The sequence below is a fragment of the Tiliqua scincoides genome, chromosome 4 (genome assembly GCF_035046505.1).
Source record: "Tiliqua scincoides isolate rTilSci1 chromosome 4, rTilSci1.hap2, whole genome shotgun sequence".
Taxonomy (NCBI): domain Eukaryota; kingdom Metazoa; phylum Chordata; class Lepidosauria; order Squamata; family Scincidae; genus Tiliqua; species Tiliqua scincoides.
Window position 1 is genome coordinate 223,756,910 of NC_089824.1, and position 17,400 is coordinate 223,774,309.

General features: G+C 47.2%; 1 protein-coding gene across 1 annotated transcript in view; it reads right to left on the minus strand.

Moving 5' to 3' along the window:
* The window catches only part of STAG3 (STAG3 cohesin complex component), a 39,711-nt gene extending 23,672 nt beyond the window's left edge, over positions 1–16,039 (minus strand). The window contains 8 exon segments of the mRNA XM_066624755.1: positions 1,477–1,600; positions 1,715–1,788; positions 4,552–4,703; positions 4,793–4,997; positions 5,129–5,205; positions 7,739–7,835; positions 15,585–15,726; positions 15,822–16,039. Coding sequence (XP_066480852.1) covers positions 1,477–1,600; positions 1,715–1,788; positions 4,552–4,703; positions 4,793–4,997; positions 5,129–5,205; positions 7,739–7,835; positions 15,585–15,726; positions 15,822–16,039 — 1,089 coding nt within the window.
* Positions 16,040–17,400: the final 1,361 nt, after the last annotated feature.

The following is a 17,400-nucleotide window of genomic DNA, read 5'->3' on the forward strand; positions in this document are numbered from 1 at the left end:
AGAAGGATGTTTGTCTCATGATACAGTGCTATTACAAATGCAAATTTCAAACATATCAACACCATGTTAACTTTAGTGCTGTTTCATGCAAAGCTGTAGGTACAGGTCATGCCTCATTATTCCTAAGAACGTAAGAACAGCCCCACTGGATCAGATCATAGGGCCATCTAGTCCAGCTTCCTGTATCTCACGGCGGCCCACCAAATGCCCCAGGGAGCACACCAGATAACAAGAGACCTCATCCTGGTGCCCTCCCTTGCATCTGGCATTCTGACATAGCCCATTTCTAAAATCCTTGGGGCACACCGCTTTTCACCTCTCCATTGTGAAAACTGCTCATTGACACAGACTCTCTGTTTCCTGGTCTTCAACCAGGTCTCAATTCAGGAAAGGACCTGCCCTCTAATTCCGACTGTGGAGGTTTTTCAGTAGCCTTTGGTGAGGGACTGTGTCCAACGCCTTCTGAAAGTCCAGATATATAATGTCTACGGGTTCTCCCGCATCCACAGGCCTGTTGACCTTTTCAAAGAATTCTAAAAGGTTTGTGAGGCAAGACTTACCCTTACAGAAGCCAAGCAGATTCTCCCTCAGCAAGGCTTGTTCATCTATGTGTTTTGAGATTCTATCTTTGATGGGACATTCCACCATCTTACCCGGTATAGATGTTAGGCTGTCCGGCCTATAGTTTTCTGGGACCCCCTCCTTCCCTTTTTAAAAATCGGTGTGACATTTGCTATCCTCCAATCTTCTGGCACCGTGGCTGTTTTGAGGGACAAGTTGCATACCTTAGTCAAGAGATTTGCAACTTCATTCTTCAATTCCTTAATAACTCTTGGGTGGATGCCATCAGGGCCCGGTGACTTATTGATCTTTAATTTATCAATGAGGTCTGAAACATCTTCTCTTTTAACCTCTATCTGACTTAATTCCTTGGTCAGGAGAGGCTGTTCGGGCAGCGGTATTTGCCCGAGGTCTTCTGCCGTGAACATGCAAAGAACTCATTTAATTTTTCTGCCATCTCTAAGTCTCCTTTTATTTCCCCTTTCCCTCCCTCACCATCCAGAGGGCCAACTGCTTTTCTGGTGGGTTTCCTGCTTCTAACATATTTAAAGAAGCTTTTATTATTCCCCTTAATGTTCCTGGTCATGTGTTCCTCATAGTTTCGCTTGGCCTCCTGTATCACCTTCTTACATTTCTTTTGCCACAGTTTATATTCCTTTTTATTCTCCTCATTAAGGCAAGACTAGAACTACCAATTCCCCACCCCATTCTGCTGCTGACCAGCACCAATGGAAAGAGCAGGAAAGGGTGCATGGGACTAACAACAAAGGCTGCCTGGTGCTTTTCCCAACCCAGTCACAGGGCTGCACAGACCAACGCTTTGCTTAAGTGAAGCAAGTCAATCTGACCAGGAATGGGATTGGCTGACACCTCAGAATGCTACACACTTCCTTGAGGTCCAATGCACATGCTCACCTTATCATGCAACATCCAGCCAATGTACTTGAGATAGCCATCTGCCAGGAAAGAGGTGCTGTAATGCTGGATCCACTGGCCCATTTCTTCAACGCAAATAGCACGAATGTCAGGTACTAGATCCCTTGATAGGCAAGCAAGCAAGCAAGGGGAAGGTTGTTAAAACAGATGGCTCAATTCTCTAAACCCTGCTCTGTCTGCACTTACCCCAACCCCCTCTGATCCCCACGGAACTCACCGATAGCGGTGAACAAAGACTCCTTTGAAGATGGCATTCATTAAATTCTCAAGCTCCTCCTGCTTCTCCTGGAACTGCAAGAACACAAATCGGACACCAGACAAGTAAGTCCTCAACCAGACTTTCTCTCCAGAAGGAAGCTGTTCTAAGATATCAGAAACGCTATCAAAGGCAAATGTTGAGTTTCAGTATGACAAGCCACAAAGAAACCTGAAATGCAGACCACATGCTAAGATGCAAAACTAAGAGGACACACACCTGCATCTGCAACCCTATACATGTAAAGAACAGCATGCAACAGACTGATGGCTGCATTTCTACTTGTGTTAAATGAGACTTACTCCCAAGAAACAAAGAATTCCAGCCTAAAGGTTGTTAGTGGTGTTCCCAGATGTTAGGAAGTACAGGATACAAGTATCTTGTTGCCTTGTGTGCACCCAGGAAATTGGACTAGATAGGCCCTTGGCCTGATCCAGCAGGTCTCTTATGTTCTGTGTTTAAAATACAGACCTACTGGCGAATGAAACCTACTGTGGCTTTTATTTGTAAACTAAGTTTGAAGTTGATCTTGCAAGGAGCTTTTTTAATTGTCCAGTGGAGGGCACATATAAGTCTCATGGAACTGAGAAGGGGAATTACAGATCTGGAGCCATTTCTGCTTATAGAGTCAAGTGGAGCAAGAGAAAGGCTGAGCTGGTCAAGTTTTCACCAACAGTTCCTCATCTAGTGAATCTGCTAGTTTCTTGCAAGCCTCTGTGTTTTTAACAACTCCAAAATCTTAATTCCAAAAGCTGCCAGCTAAACTTGGACCCACCAGTAGGATGAGGGTCTGAACGAACAGGCTAATCTCACCCAGCATTTGCTGTAGAAAAAGATCAATATGTTTAAAATCTTACAATTATATACAATCCCACATATACACAGTTGGCCTGTATTCTGAGAGGCCCGCAGCTCTCTGTTCCACAATGGTACTTTATGAACACCAAGAAGCTGCCTCCTAAATTCATTTGGAGAGACAGGGGCATGATACATGTAACAGTGAAGTTTCTGGACAGTCAAATGTGACAAGGTGTTGCTCCTGTATATGAACCTGTGAGTGAGTTTTGTTTCTCACTCCTTTCGATGTTGGGTGAGCAAGTGGGGATACTCTGGGGGAATGGGAGGCATCTGGGGTTGAGAGGACAAAACAGTAGTTTGTATTTTCCTGCTCTGGGCAAATCATCATCACTGGATTGCACCATATGCCAGGCTATCTGTGAGGGTGGAGGAGGGAGACTGATCATCTGTCTGGTTTTGTAAAACGAGAGCAATGTCAACAATGTTTACAGAAAGGAAAATGCTGCCACCAATGGAGCGGTGCAGCCAACAACTGACTCTGGTGTGAGATGTGAAATGTGTATCTTAACTGCTAGTTTTATAAGAAGTAAGCACTACATTTTAAATTTGTTGGTGGGTTTCATTTCTTTTTTATATTTTTTTCCCTGCTGCAAAAGCTATTTTCTCAATTTTCTAAGCCACTTCGGGTACTCTGGTAAATACAAAGTATAATTATTAAATAATGCCATTGATTTTCTATGTGTAAACTAGTTTCTTCTTTGAAGAACCAGCTTATTTTTGATAATTTGATTTTGCATTATTAAATTCCCATGTTAGAAGGGCAATCTATTGTAACAGTGTTCTTCAACCTTGGGGTTGTAACACTAACAGGGTTGCAAAGCCATATTTGAGGGGTTGCAGCAAGTTAGGGGAACCAAAATGGCCACCAATCAAGCAAAGTCATATTGTTGAGGTGGCACGGTGCAATATGGGTGGCAGAGGATTGCTACAGGTCAACATTCCACACATGAAAGTATCTATACACTGCTTGTATACTTAGGATTGTCACTGAGCCTTGCTCCACTGTTAGACTTTGCTGTCTGCTGCATGCCATCCTATTTTACTCTGCAGTTTCCTGTCCAGCATTGATATAAGTTAAGGGGATGTATTATCTTGACAAGCAGAAATGGTTGGGCTAAGTTCAAAAAATGCCTTCCCCACCATGGCCTGTGAGGGTGGGGAAGAGGGACGCAATGGGGCACAGTGGGTGGATTGGGTTCCAGGAGGGGGGTGGGATCAACCACAGAGCCCCAGATTCATACTTTTTTAAAAAAAAATTGGGGTCATGGCACAGAAAAGGTCGAAGACCACTGAGCTGGAACAAAGGCCTTGGACCAGGGAGGCCTAACACCTATTGCCCACTCAACCACAAAGTCTACAAAACAGGGAGCACAGAATATAGTGCTGCTCAGTATGTGAGAAAAGGGGGCTGAACTCTGATGAGAGGGTCAGCCCTCATGGAAACAAGTGGGATGCATCCAACTCTGTACATCTCAGAAGGTTTTGCACTGAATCATGCATCACAGACACCCAGACAATTCAGCAGGCACTAGATAACAGGAAGAGGAAGATCCTTTTATTGATTTGTAATAAGAAGCCTTTTAAAGAGGATAGGATCCATTCAAGATGAGGTTCTTCAATCGTCAACCCAGACCATCCTCCTTCTAGGGATGCAACCCACTCCCACCACGTTGCTATCCCACAGCACAGCCAAACATCCCCATCACGTTTTTCTCACCCTGCCAAGAGGGATACGCACTTGCACGCAGTATGTGGGGTGCACCTGTGCTGCAGGGGGATCTGTGAAAGGGTATGTACAGAGGGGATGACTCTCCCTGTCCTGTCCGCTCATCAGCTTTCTAGAAGCACCACTGGAGACTGGGCACCAAACTAAATAAGCCTCATCAGTGTGAGCCAGTCCGACTCTTCTCTACTTCCAAGTGCCTTTTGCCTCTACTCACTTCCTGGCGTTGCTCTTGCAGTCCTTCCAGCTTTGCAGGAGCTTGGCGGCTGGGTCCCTTGGCCCGCTCAGCCTCATACTGCCGCTGACTGTTGTCCTTTTGCAGGCTGACACTCTGCGCCACATGCACCAAGCCTGTCATCAGCTTCATGGCTGGAATGGTAGACATGGGAACAGCATGGTCTTCAGGGCCCTCTCAAGGAGGGCTGGATCTCCCTCTTGTGTCCCAACCACTCTCCTACCTGCCAGAGTGCCAGTGTGACGAAAGGCACGCACTTGAGAGTCAGACATGCCGGTCAGCAGGGCAACAAGATTATCCAACAAATACTCATCATAGATAATGCCATACTGAGAACGATGCACAAGAACTGCCATCAGCTCACAAAACCCCACACGAAACCTTCGCCAGACCAGGGTGTTCAGTGATAGCGGGTAATCTGCTGAGTCCTAGCAAGATGAGGAGAGGAGAGATTTGGACAAGTTTCTGCTATCCTCACCCACCCACCCCATCTCCAGCAAAGCCTCCAGGCAAAAGCAAAGAAATCTGGATTTGGCCTCCCTGGGCCTATTTCCTTCACCTCATCAAAGGATTCTGTCAAACGCTGGATGATCTCTGAGTTCTGGAGACTTCTGAGGTTCTCCAGGGTGACTACACCTACCAGAAAGAGAGAGCTGAGAGAGGGTTCTGCCTCAAGCAACAACTCAGATAGAACCAAGAGACAAAGTCCAGTCTTGAGAAGTGGTGCCTGGAAGACACCAGCAACATAATGGAGAGAGGAGAAAAGCAGTGCGCACAATGGAGAGGTGACCGATGCTTTTCAACCTCTTCATAAATGACCTGGAGGAAGGGCTAAGCAGCAAGGTGGCCAAGTTTGCAGACCAGATTTTTCTGAGTGGTGAAGATCAGAAGAGATTATGAAGAGCTCCAGACGGATCTCTCCAAACTGGGAAAATGGGCAGCAAAATTGCAATGCGTTTCAATGTAAGTAAATGTAAAGTCATGCACATTGGGGCAAAGAATCGAAATTTTACATAAAGGCTAACACAGTGTTTCTCAAACTATAGGTCACCACTCACTAGGTGGGTCACGAGTCAATTTCAGGTAGGTCCCCATTCATTTCAATATTTTATTTTTAATATGTTAGACTTCATGCTACCATTTTATGTGACTATATTTGGAGACATGTTACAGATCTGTACTTTTAACAGGCTACTATGCATATGCTTTTAACAATGATAGTAGATGGGACTTACTCCTGGGTGTGGGTAGGACTGCAGCCTAGGATTGTTAAAAATTTTCCTGCTGGAAGATGTCACTTCCGGTCATGTCATCACTTCTTGTGGGTCTCGAGAGATTTTCATTCTAAACAGTGGGTCCCGGTGCTAAACGTATGAGAACCACTGGGCTAACAGGTTCTGAGCTGACTGTGACAGATCAGGAGAGAGATCTTGATGTGCTGGCGGTCAGCTCGTTGAAAGTGTTTACTCAATGTGTGGCGACAGTGAAGAGGGCTAATTCCACACTTGGGATCATTAGAAAAGATATTGAGAATAAGACGGCTAATATTATAATGCTGTTGTACAAATCAATGATAAGGCCACACCTGGAGTACTGCGTCCATCTCAAAAAGGGTATCGTGGAAATGGAAAAGGTGCAGAAGAGAGCAACCAAAATGATCACTGGGCTGGGGCACCTCCCTTACATGGGAAGGTTATAGCATCTGGGGCTCTTCAGTCTAGAAAAAAGGCGCCTGAGTGGGGACATGATTGACACACACAAAATTATGCAGGGGATGGATAGAGAGATGCTCTTTTCCCTTTCACATAACACCAGGAGACATGAAGTGGATAGAGAGATGCTCTTTACACTCTCACATAACACCAGAACCAGGGGATAGCCACTAAAATTGTGGTGGATTGGGTAATTGGGTAAGAGGCTAATTGGGTAAGAGGCACTTTTTCAAGTGGGTGCTCCTTTTTTTAGCAGGGGGAGAGTAACTGGCCCACCTCACCCCAGCACTGTCTGTTCTAGTGGCTGTCTGCTGGTATTCGTTTGTATTTTTTAGATTGTGAGCCCTTCTGGGAGAGGGAGCCATTTAGTTATTTGATTTTTCTCTGTAAACTGCTTTGTGAACTTTTAGTTGAAAAGCGGTATATAAATAGTTAATAATAATAAATAAATAAATTGAGTGTTGGAAAGTTAGGACAGACAAAAGAAAGTATTTCTTTACCCAGCGTGTAATTAATCTATGGGACTCCTTGCCACAGGAAGTGGTGATGGCATCTTGCCTAGATGCCTTTAAAGGGGGATTGAACAAATTTCTGGAGGAAAACCCCATTACAGGATACAAGTCATGATAGATATGAGCAGGCTCCTGATTTCAGAAGTGGGTTACCTCAGAATACCAGATGCAGGGGAGGGCACCAGGTCGCAGGCTGTGTTTTGTTGTCCTGTGTGCTCCCTGAAGCATTTGGTGGGAAACTGTGACATACTGGAAGCTGGACTAGATGGGCCTTTGGCTTGATCCAGAGGGGCTCTTCTTACATAGTACAACACAGGAGAATCCTCCCACCAAGAGGTTCACACCACCCCGCCCCTGCAACTAGGCCCAAAACATTCACTCACCCCCAGAACTGCCTGCCCTCCACTCCCTGCTACAAAATCTAAAAGGCTTCTTTTTAAAGGCAAGATACAGCAGCTGGCCTAGCACAGAGGTCAGGGCTGCAACTGGAAGGATGCTGAACAAGATATGCAAAATGACAGAGCGCTGACAGAAGTGCACCAAGAGGACTTCCAGATGTGCTCCTTCTACCATCAGCCAGTCGTTGCCTTTCCACTTGCAGTGGCATGCAGAAGAGCAACATTTGTTCCACACTGCAGAAGTTGCACCATTTGATGAGAAAATGGTAGGCTGACCCTTCTTCTACCCCTCCCATTTTGGTTACAAGTCTCTTGTATCTGGCAGATGTCTCTCAAAAGAGAGGGAACAGAAAACAGAACCATACTGCTCTCCATTTTCTGCAACAATAAATGTGACCATTAAAGCATGGGGAAAATACAGTTGGTCGACAGATGAAGACATAGCACAACCCCCCCTCTAGGCCCCAAGCATGAGCGAGCTAAATCCAACGACTCCAGACTAGACACCCTGCCTGGAAATGCCCAAACACACTCCACAAGGACTTACCTCTGCAGCCAGCGGAGCGGACAAGAAAGTTGAACAACTCAAGGAAGCCAGACTCTCTGTCTTTCCTGTATGTCTCAAGCCAATCATCAACAAGAGGCTGTGGCAATCGAACGGGGGGGACGGGGGACGACGTGCACATGAAAGCAAAAAAAACAAACACTCACCTAAAAGCATCAACAATTTTGGAAGTTTTGTTTTGCTAACCCCCTTCTTATACTCTGCCTTCATTTCCAAACCTCTCCCAGCTTGTGACCTTCGCTCAGCTAACTCACCCCAAATTTCCCTTACAGTAGCCCCTTCTCATCCACAGGTTTGCAATCCGTGGATGTGACTCACTGCGGATTGCAAGCCTGCGATAGAGGAGCTTCAGAAGGCCTGCCAGAGCCTTCTGAAAAGCACTTCCGGTTTAGCGAAAAACTGGAAGCACCTTTCAGAAGGCTCTGGCAAGCCTTCTGAGGTGCACAGAGGTTGTGTGAAACCTCCGCACACCACTGGATGCCAATGGAAGACACCTCTGGCCCTCCCCTGCAGATCTGATTATCCAGGGTAGCAGTATCTGCCGGGGATCCAGGAACAGATCCTCCACAAATACAGAGGGTCAACTGTACTCTTAAACCTCTTCACTCGTTCTCCATTGTGCTTGTTATCCCCCTTCAGCAGTGGTGACGTGCAATGTGTATGCTATGCTTGTTTTCTTGCCGGTAGATATGGAGGACTAAACCTGTAGTACTTGCAAACTGACTGCCCTAGGGGAGAGAAAATCAGAAAGTGGCAGAAGCAAATCTCCACCTTCACTGCATCAAGTGCCTAGACATAACACAGACAGAACTTTTCCAGAGGCTAGAATGGAAGGAGGCCTCGAAGGAAGAAGAGACCTGTGTGGAAGTGGCCAGGGAGGGGTGATTCTACATGGAAGCAAGTGACAGGAGCATAAAAATCAGAACCACCAGACCTACACAACCACTTCCAGTGTCTTTCAGATACCAATGTCTCTGAAGATCCTGATGGGAGGCACCAACAGACAAGCATGGATTCACCAGGGAGGACTCTCAACCCACTAAGGGGTGGAGAAAGATGGTGGTGGTTGGGCACTCCTTGCTGAGGCATGGAAGCTGCTGCATGGCAATCCCAATGACTCACTCACCAGGCATATTGTCCTCGCGGCACAAGGATCTGGGATGTTCCCAAAAGATTGCCAAAACTGGTCAAGCCCACTTGAATAAGCTGGTCACCATCCTATTCTACTCTTCCACGTGGTAACAAATGACATTGCCAAGTATCGCTATGCGCAAGTTGTTTCTGACTCTGAGGCTTTGGATAAGATCTTGGGGCCCAGGAGGTATTCTCATTTGCTCTTCCAGGGATAAGGGAACTTCCCACAACAGAGAATACATAAATACTAATACACAAAGTATGGAAAACTACGGGGTACAAGCCATACGTATGCGCAACCTCCTGATTTTAGAAATGGGCTATGTCAGAAGGCCAGATGCAAGGGAGGGCACCAGGATGAGGTCTCTTGTTATCTGGTGTGCTCCCTGGGGCATTTGGTGGGCCGCTGTGAGATACAGGAAGCTGGACTAGATGGGCCTATGGCCTGATCCAGTGGGGCTGTTCTTATGTTATTAATAGGATGAGCCTGAACTTCTAGTTCACAAAGTTCAGTTCAACTTAATAGGTACAACCAAAACCTGATGAATCAACTCTCATGAATGGTATGCAGGAACAGAAGGGTGTTTTAAAAAATGTGATGAGGAAGGGGATAGCACCGTACGTCAAAAGCGTCTACACCTACACAGAATTCCATGACCATGTGGAGATAATCTGGGAAAAGCTGATGAACAATAAACACACTGTGGTCAGAATTTACTACATACAACCCATGGGGCCAAGTAAATGTGATGCTTACCTGAAACATAGATGTCCCATGTCAGTAACAACAGGGGACTTCAACTATCTTGACGGTTGGTGGGAGACTAAGGGCCCAACCTCATCCAAGTTTCCAGTGCCAATGCAGCCACAATGCAGCCCTGAGGTAAAAAAGCATTCCCTTACCTTGAGAAGACCTCCATGACTGCCATTCCACCACAGGATATAGCGCACAACCTGTTGGCACAGCTGCATCAGCAGTCCAAAACTGGATAGGATTGGGCCCTAAGTCAGCTAAGTATTGGACTCGTAACAAATTCTTGATACGACTGCATTATAATTTCTTCTAAAATATAGAAGGAACAAATAGATGAGCCATCCTTAATTTGACTGAAACCAATAGGAAAGAATTGGTCAGTGAAGTTAAAGTAAAAGGAATTTTGGTGGAAGTGACCAAGAAATACTTGAATTCTCAATCTAATGGAAAGGGCACATATAGCAAAACCTGTATTTTAGATTCCAGGAAGGAAGATAAATGATAACGGATTCCATGGGTAGAAATAAGGGGAAAAGAAACCTCAAAGGATGGAAGTTCCTTAAGAAACAAGTTATTACAGCGCATACAAAAACAGCTTTGAAGAGAAAGAAAAACCGGAGTCATCTTAAAAACCCGTATGGGTGCACAAGAACCTCAATGCCAAACTTAAGATTAAAAAGAACATGTCAGTGAAATGGAAGATGAGAAAGATCACCGAAGATGAGTATAGAGAACTATATCAGATGTGTCAGGGATACTACTGCTCAATATGTGCTGAGGCTGGAGAGGGATAGGGAGAGTAACAAAAAAAAAAGTAGTTTTTTTAAGGCATGTCCATTGGAAGAGAAAAAGTTACAAAATGGTAGAATTGCTGCTTACTAAGGATACTGAAATGTTGTTTGGTGACAAGGGAAGGTGGAACTGCACGAGTCTGGCCCAATGGCTGAGAGGGGCCTTATGTTTAATGTATTCACAAGAACAGTGTAAGAAGCGTAATAGTATTAGGTCCGCAGATTTGGAATGACAGGGGCATAGATGAATTCAAGTTATTCAGACCAGATGGACTGCATCCTAAAATACTAAAATGAACTTGCAGATGGAATCTTCAAAGTTCTGTCAATTATCTTTTAAGAACTCTTTGCAGAAAAGGGAGGTGTCACAAGACAGGAGATGGGCTAATGTTGTCCCAGTCTTCAAACAAAGATTTGTTTGTGAGGGGGGAAATGAGGACCTGGGAAATTACAATCAGGCTAACTTCAATACTAGGAAAGATGTTACAGCAAATTATAATCAGTCTATAAGCATCTTGATAACAATGCACTGATTATTAGAAGCCAACACGGATTTGTCAAAAAAATAAATCTTACCAGAAAAATCCCATCTCTTTTTCATCAGGTTATTGCTTTCTGAATGGTGAGAATGCTGTGGATGTTATACTTGATTTCAGTAAAGCGTTCAAAAAGTTCATGACAGTTTGGAGATTTATCGGGGTATTTGATTAATTGGTCTAGTTCTGAAGTGCCATTATTTGCTAAGTGGCAATATTTGCAATTGCTGCATTTATTAGTGCCTCAGGACCAAATTTAAATGACATCTGCTTCTCAGACTCCATCACTCTTAAAATAGAGTTGATAGAAAAAAAGAAGCCTGCAATAGTTGTTTACAAATCTGATGTAACTTAACAAATATGATACTCAGTACTTAGAGCAAGATGAATGTAGAGCTTGACGATCCTATTTTGTATAACCAATGGAAGATGGTTTTAAATAACACTCCCTCATTAGCTATGGATCTTTGACAGTGTTTATCATAGCAAAAAATTATTTTCAAGGTTTACTGGACACTACAGCATCTTGATAGTAAAGAATTAAAGATTATAAATGTTGGTGTTATAATACTCTGGATGCCCCTCTTTTGAGTATGCTTGGTCATGTTCCGACATACTTTTTTATAGGGGGAGGCTACCTGTATCTTGGAAATTAACTGTGGGACAGTGGAAATGGACTCTCTGTACCCTGACTGTAGCAAAGACTGATACAGAAAAACTGGAAGAATCCCTCTCTCCACACACACACACACACACACACACACACAATGGATTGAAGACCTTTTGACCTTTGAGTAAATGGATGTCAGATGACAATTACACATAGACATATTTGTGGGTATTTGAAAGTCTTTCTTTAATACATACATATACTATGTGATATATGTAATACTATAGAGTGCAAACCTAGCACGTTTTGCCTGGAGAAAAGAAGACTGAGGGAAACACAACAGTGCCCTTCAGATATCCCACAGGCTGTTACATGGTAGGGGGCAAAGATTTGTTCTCCACTGCTCCAGAGAGTAGTATTTAAGCTGCAGGAGATTCGATTTTGACTCATTATCAGGACAAGTGTCTTCATGGCAAGTGTGGTTCTACAACGGAACCAATACAGAGGGAAATGGTGGGCTGGAAGTCTTCTTTGCTGGAAGTCTTCAAGCAGAGATTTGACAGGCCTCTTTTGGAATCACTCTAGGATTTTCCTGCTTCATGGGGGGGGGGTGACTAGAAGGCCTTGAAGTTGAAAATCTTTCCAACTCTATGATTTTGTTGATGACAATTCCCTCCCACCAAGAGTTACTGACTATTCTCAAAGCAGATCTTAGAAGCAAAGAAGTGCAAAAGAGGAAAGATGAGAACAGTTGAGTGCTGTTCCTACTAGCAGCCATACAGATGCATAGGGGAAGAGAGAAAATGAGAACAGTTTGCTGACTCATAACAGAGGCCACCTACTTCAGTACAGTTCCCATAAATGGTCATACAGATAAGAACAGCCCCACTGGATCAGGCCATAGGCCCATCTAGTCCAGCTTCCTGTATCTCACAGCGGCCCACCAAATGCCCCAGGGAGCACACCAGATAACAAGAGACCTCATCCTGGTGCTCTCCCCTACATCTGGCATTCTGACTTAACCCATTCCTAAAATCAGGAGGTTGCGCATACACATCACGGCTTGTACCCCATAATGGATTTTTCCTCCAGAAACTCGTCCAATCCCCTTTTAAAGGCGTCTAGGCTAGACGCCAGCACCACATCCTGTGGCAAGGAGTTCCACAGACCGACCACATGCTGAGTAAAGAAATATTTTCTTTTGTCTGTTCTAACCCGCCCAACACTCAATTTTAGTGGATGTCCCCTGGTTCTGGTATTATGTGAGAGTGTAAAGAGCATCTCCCTATCCACTCTGTCCATCCCCTGCATAATTTTGTATGTCTCAATCATGTCCCCCCTCAAGCGTCTCTTTTCTAGGCTGAAGAGGCCCAAACGCCGTAGCCTTTCCTCATAAGGAAGGTGCCCCAGCCCCGTAATCATCTTAGTGGCTCTCTTTTGCACCTTTTCCATTTCCACTATGTCTTTTTTGAGATGCGGCGACCAGAACTGGACACAATACTCCAGGTGTGGCCTTACCATAGATTTGTACAACGGCATTATAATACTAACCGTTTTGTTCTCAATACCCTTCCTAATGATCCCAAGCATAGAATTGGCCTTCTTCACTGCTGCCGCACATTGGGTCGACACTTTCATCGACCTGTCCACCACCACCCCAAGATCTCTCTCCTGATCTGTCACAGACAGCTCAGAACCCATCAGCCTATATCTAAAGTTTTGATTTTTTGCCCCAATGTGCATGACTTTACACTTACTGACATTGAAGCGCATCTGCCATTTTGCTGCCCATTCTGCCAGTCTGGAGAGATCCTTCTGGAGCTCCTCACAATCACTTCTGGTCTTTACCACTCGGAAAAGTTTGGTGTCATCTGCAAACTTAGCCACTTCACTGCTCAACCCTGTCTCCAGGTCATTGATGAAGAGGTTGAAAAGCACCGGTCCCAGGACAGATCCTCGGGGCACACCGCTTTTCACCTCTCTCCATTGTGAAAATTGCCCATTGACACCCACTCTCTGCTTCCTGGCCTCCAACCAGTTCTCAATCCAGGAGAGGACCTGTCCTCTAATTCCCTGACTGTGGAGTTTTTTCAGTAACCTTTGGTGAGGGACCGTGTCAAACGCCTTCTGAAAGTCCAGATATATAATGTCCACGGGTTCTCCCGCATCCACATGCCTGTTGACCTTTTCAAAGAATTCTATAAGGTTTGTGAGGCAAGACTTACCCTTACAGAAGCCATGCTGACTCTCCCTCAGCAAGGCCTGTTCGTCTATGTGTTTTGAGATCCTATCTTTGATGAGGCATTCCACCATCTTACCCGGTATAGATGTTAGGCTGACCGGCCTATAGTTTCCCGGGTCCCCCCTCTTTCCCTTTTTAAAAATAGGCGTGACATTTGCTATCCTCCAATCTTCTGGCACTGTGGCCGTTTTGAGGGACAAGTTGCATACCTTAGTCAAGAGATCTGCAACTTCATTCTTCAATTCCTTAATAACCCTTGGGTGTATGCCATCAGGGCCCGGTGACTTATTGATCTTTAATTTATCAATGAGGTCTGAAACATCTTCTCTTTTAACCTCTATCTGTCTTAACTCCTCGGTTAGGAGGGGCCGTTCGGGCAGCGGTATCTGCCCGAGGTCTTCTGCCATGAAGACAGATGCAAAGAACTCATTTAATTTCTCTGCCATCTCTAAGTCTCCTTTTATCTCCCCTTTCCCTCCCTCACCATCCAGAGGGCCAACCTCTTCTCTGGCGGGTTTCCTGCTTCTAACATATTTGAAGAAGCTTTTATTATTCCCCTTAATGTTGCTGGCCATGCGTTCCTCATAGTCTCGCTTGGCCTCCCCTATCACCTTCTTACATTTCTTTTGCCACAGTTTATGTTCCTTTTTATTCTCTTCATTAGGGCAAGACTTCCATTTACGGAAGGAAGCTTCCTTGCCCTTCACAGCCTCTCTAACTTGGCTGGTTAGCCATGCGGGCACTCTCCTGGATTTAGTGGAACCCTTCTTTCTTTGCGGTATACACCTCTGCTGGGCCTCTATTACTGTTGTTTTAAGCAGCCTCCATGCACTCTGGAGAGACTGGACTCTTTTTACCCTCCCTTTCAGCCTCCTTCTAACCAGCCTCCTCATTTGAGGGAAGTCCGCCCGTCGGAAGTCAAGGGTTTTTGTTAGAGATGTTTAGGGGAAGACGACAAGTGGGGCAGGAATCATTTTTCTGCTAACCCCCAGTATCTGGACTGAAAAGCAGTAAATACTTGCAGCAAACTGTAGCTTTGAAAGGAATTTCAGGTGGGAAAACAGTGCAGGGTAGAAGTGTCCAGCACTCCCAGCCCGTGGCTGCAGTTGCAGTCTCCAAAGCTCCCTGACACCTTCTTTGCAGAAAGAAAATTCATTTGTGACTTTGGGCATCTTTGACGGCCACTGAACCAGGGATGTGCAGTAGGTGGGTAGGCAGAGCCTCCCACACTGGAGTTCTTTGAAAAGTGCCACCACTGTGTGAGATTAACCAGAGATGTGCAGTGGGGGGAGGCAGGTGAGGCACAACCTCCCCACCAGAGTCCTTCAGAAAGCACCACCGCCATGTGGGGTGAGGCAGAGCCTCCCCACCGAGTCCTTCGAAAAGCACCGCTGCCGTGTGATGTGCTCAAGTGTCCGCAAACCATGCGCAAAGCTTCAGCACCTCACACGGCAGCAGCACTTTTCAAAGGACTCCAGTGGGGAGGCTCTGCCTCAGCCCACATGGCGGTGGTGCTTTCTAAAGGACTCTGGTGGGGAGGCTGTGCCTCACCTGCCCCCCCCCCGCACCTCCCTGCACTAAACGCTCGGCTTGGGGTCCAAACAGCAGGCAGGTGAGATGATTGCACGGGCCGTTCAAGCACCCACGCGGTGGGGGGGGGAATGAGCGAGGCGGGGCAGTCCCATTCCTGCAGGGGGCTGCAAGAGATGCGCGGAGGGAGGGGGAGGGCGGGCGGCCGCCACCGGCGCTGCTGCTGCTCACCTGCAGGGCGCTCCTGCCCAGCTTGACGGCCTCGAAGAGGCTGCTGGGCTCCGGGCGCCTCTTGGCGTCGGCCTGCCTGCGGGCCCCGCTGCGCGGCTGCCTGGCCACCTGCGCGGGGAGAGCGGGAGGGGTTGAGCTGCTGCTGCTGCCCCCGCAGGGCCCCGCCCCCGTCCCGCCAGCCCCACCCCCAGCGCCACCTGAGGGGCTCGGCGGCCGCCTGCCGGGGGGGCTCGTGGCGCGCGGCGCCTCCTGACGAGGCTTTCCTCGAAGTCGCTGCCGGAGTCGGAGGCCGAGTCCTGGTCCGAGCTCCCGGGGGGGTCACTGTGGGGGGAGAGGCACGCGGGCTCAGCTCGGCCAGGCCCTGCAGGCAGCGGGGTCGGGGTCTGCCGTGGAGCCGCTCGGCGCCCCCCCCCCACCCGCGCGAGGCCCGACCTGAGGGGAGAGGACGACGCCATGGCGGGGAGAAGGCCCGACTGCGCCCCTCACAGCAGCGCCGAGCTCATGTGACACAGGCGCCCCTCTGAGGAAAACACACTCGCCGCAACCACACCCGCCTCGCCTCTCCGGCACGCGGCTGTCGGCGACACTGCGCATGCGCGCCCGCCACCATCACGTGCTCAACTCGCGCCACTCCCGCGTGCGTCGTAGTCGGCTGCGCTCACGAGCGCGGCTGGCTTCCTTCAAGGGCGCCTGGGAAATGTAGTCCTGAGGGAATCACTCACCGGTACACATGGCCCAAGCGTTCGCACGTGGGTGGTGCGTGCTTGGGCAGCTCTCACGGTGACGGCGCTCTTCGAAGGACTCCGGCTGGGAGGCTCTGCCTCACCTGCCTCCCCACCCACTGCACATCCCTGGTGGGAGGTCTCACTGGTGGGCTGTGGTTGTCACCCACAACCTACGCGCTTAGCACGCACATCCCATGCCCTTCCAGCTTCCCTGCCAGGTGTGTGCAGGTGGCTGCTGTCCTCCTTTCTGCAGCCCAGGGCTCCACCATCCTTTTCTTTCCCTGCTTTTCAAGCAGCCACATCTTAGGCAGAACTGGAGAAGCAGCAGCACCCTGCAGCAATCCAGTTCAGATTGCTCCACTGTCATGAGCAAGCCAAACAGGGTTGCTCCACTTACATAACAACAGCCCCACTGGATCAGGCCATAGGCCCATCTAGTCCAGCTTCCTGTATCCCTCAGCAGCCCACCAAATGCCCCAGGGAGCACCCCAGATAACAAGAGACATCATTCTGGTGCCTTCCCTTGCATCTGGCATTCTGACATAGCCCATTTCTAAAATCAGGAGGTTGCACATACACATCATGGCTTGTAACCTGAAATGGATTTTTCCTCCAGAAACTTGTCCAACCCCCTTTTAAAGGCATCCAAGCCAGATGCCGTCACCACATCCTGTGGCAAGGAGTTCCACAGACTGACCACACGCTGAGTAAAGAAATATTTTCTTTTGTCTGTTCTAACTCTCTCAACACTCAATTTTAGTGAATGTACCCTGGTTCTGGTGTTATGTGAGAGTGTAAAGAGCATCTCTCTATCCACTCTGTCCATCCCCTGCATAATTTTGTATGTCTCAATCATGTCCCCCCTCAGGCACCTCTTTTCTTTGCGGAAGAGGCCCAAACGCCGTAGCCTTTCCTAATAAGGAAGGTGCCCCAGCCCAGTAATCATCTTAGTTGCTCTCTTTTGCACTTTTTCCATTTCCACTATATCTTTTTTGAGATGCAGCTACCAGAACTGGACACAATACTCCAGGTGTAGCCTTACCATCGATTTGTACAACGGCATTATAATATTAGCCGTTTTGTTCTCAATA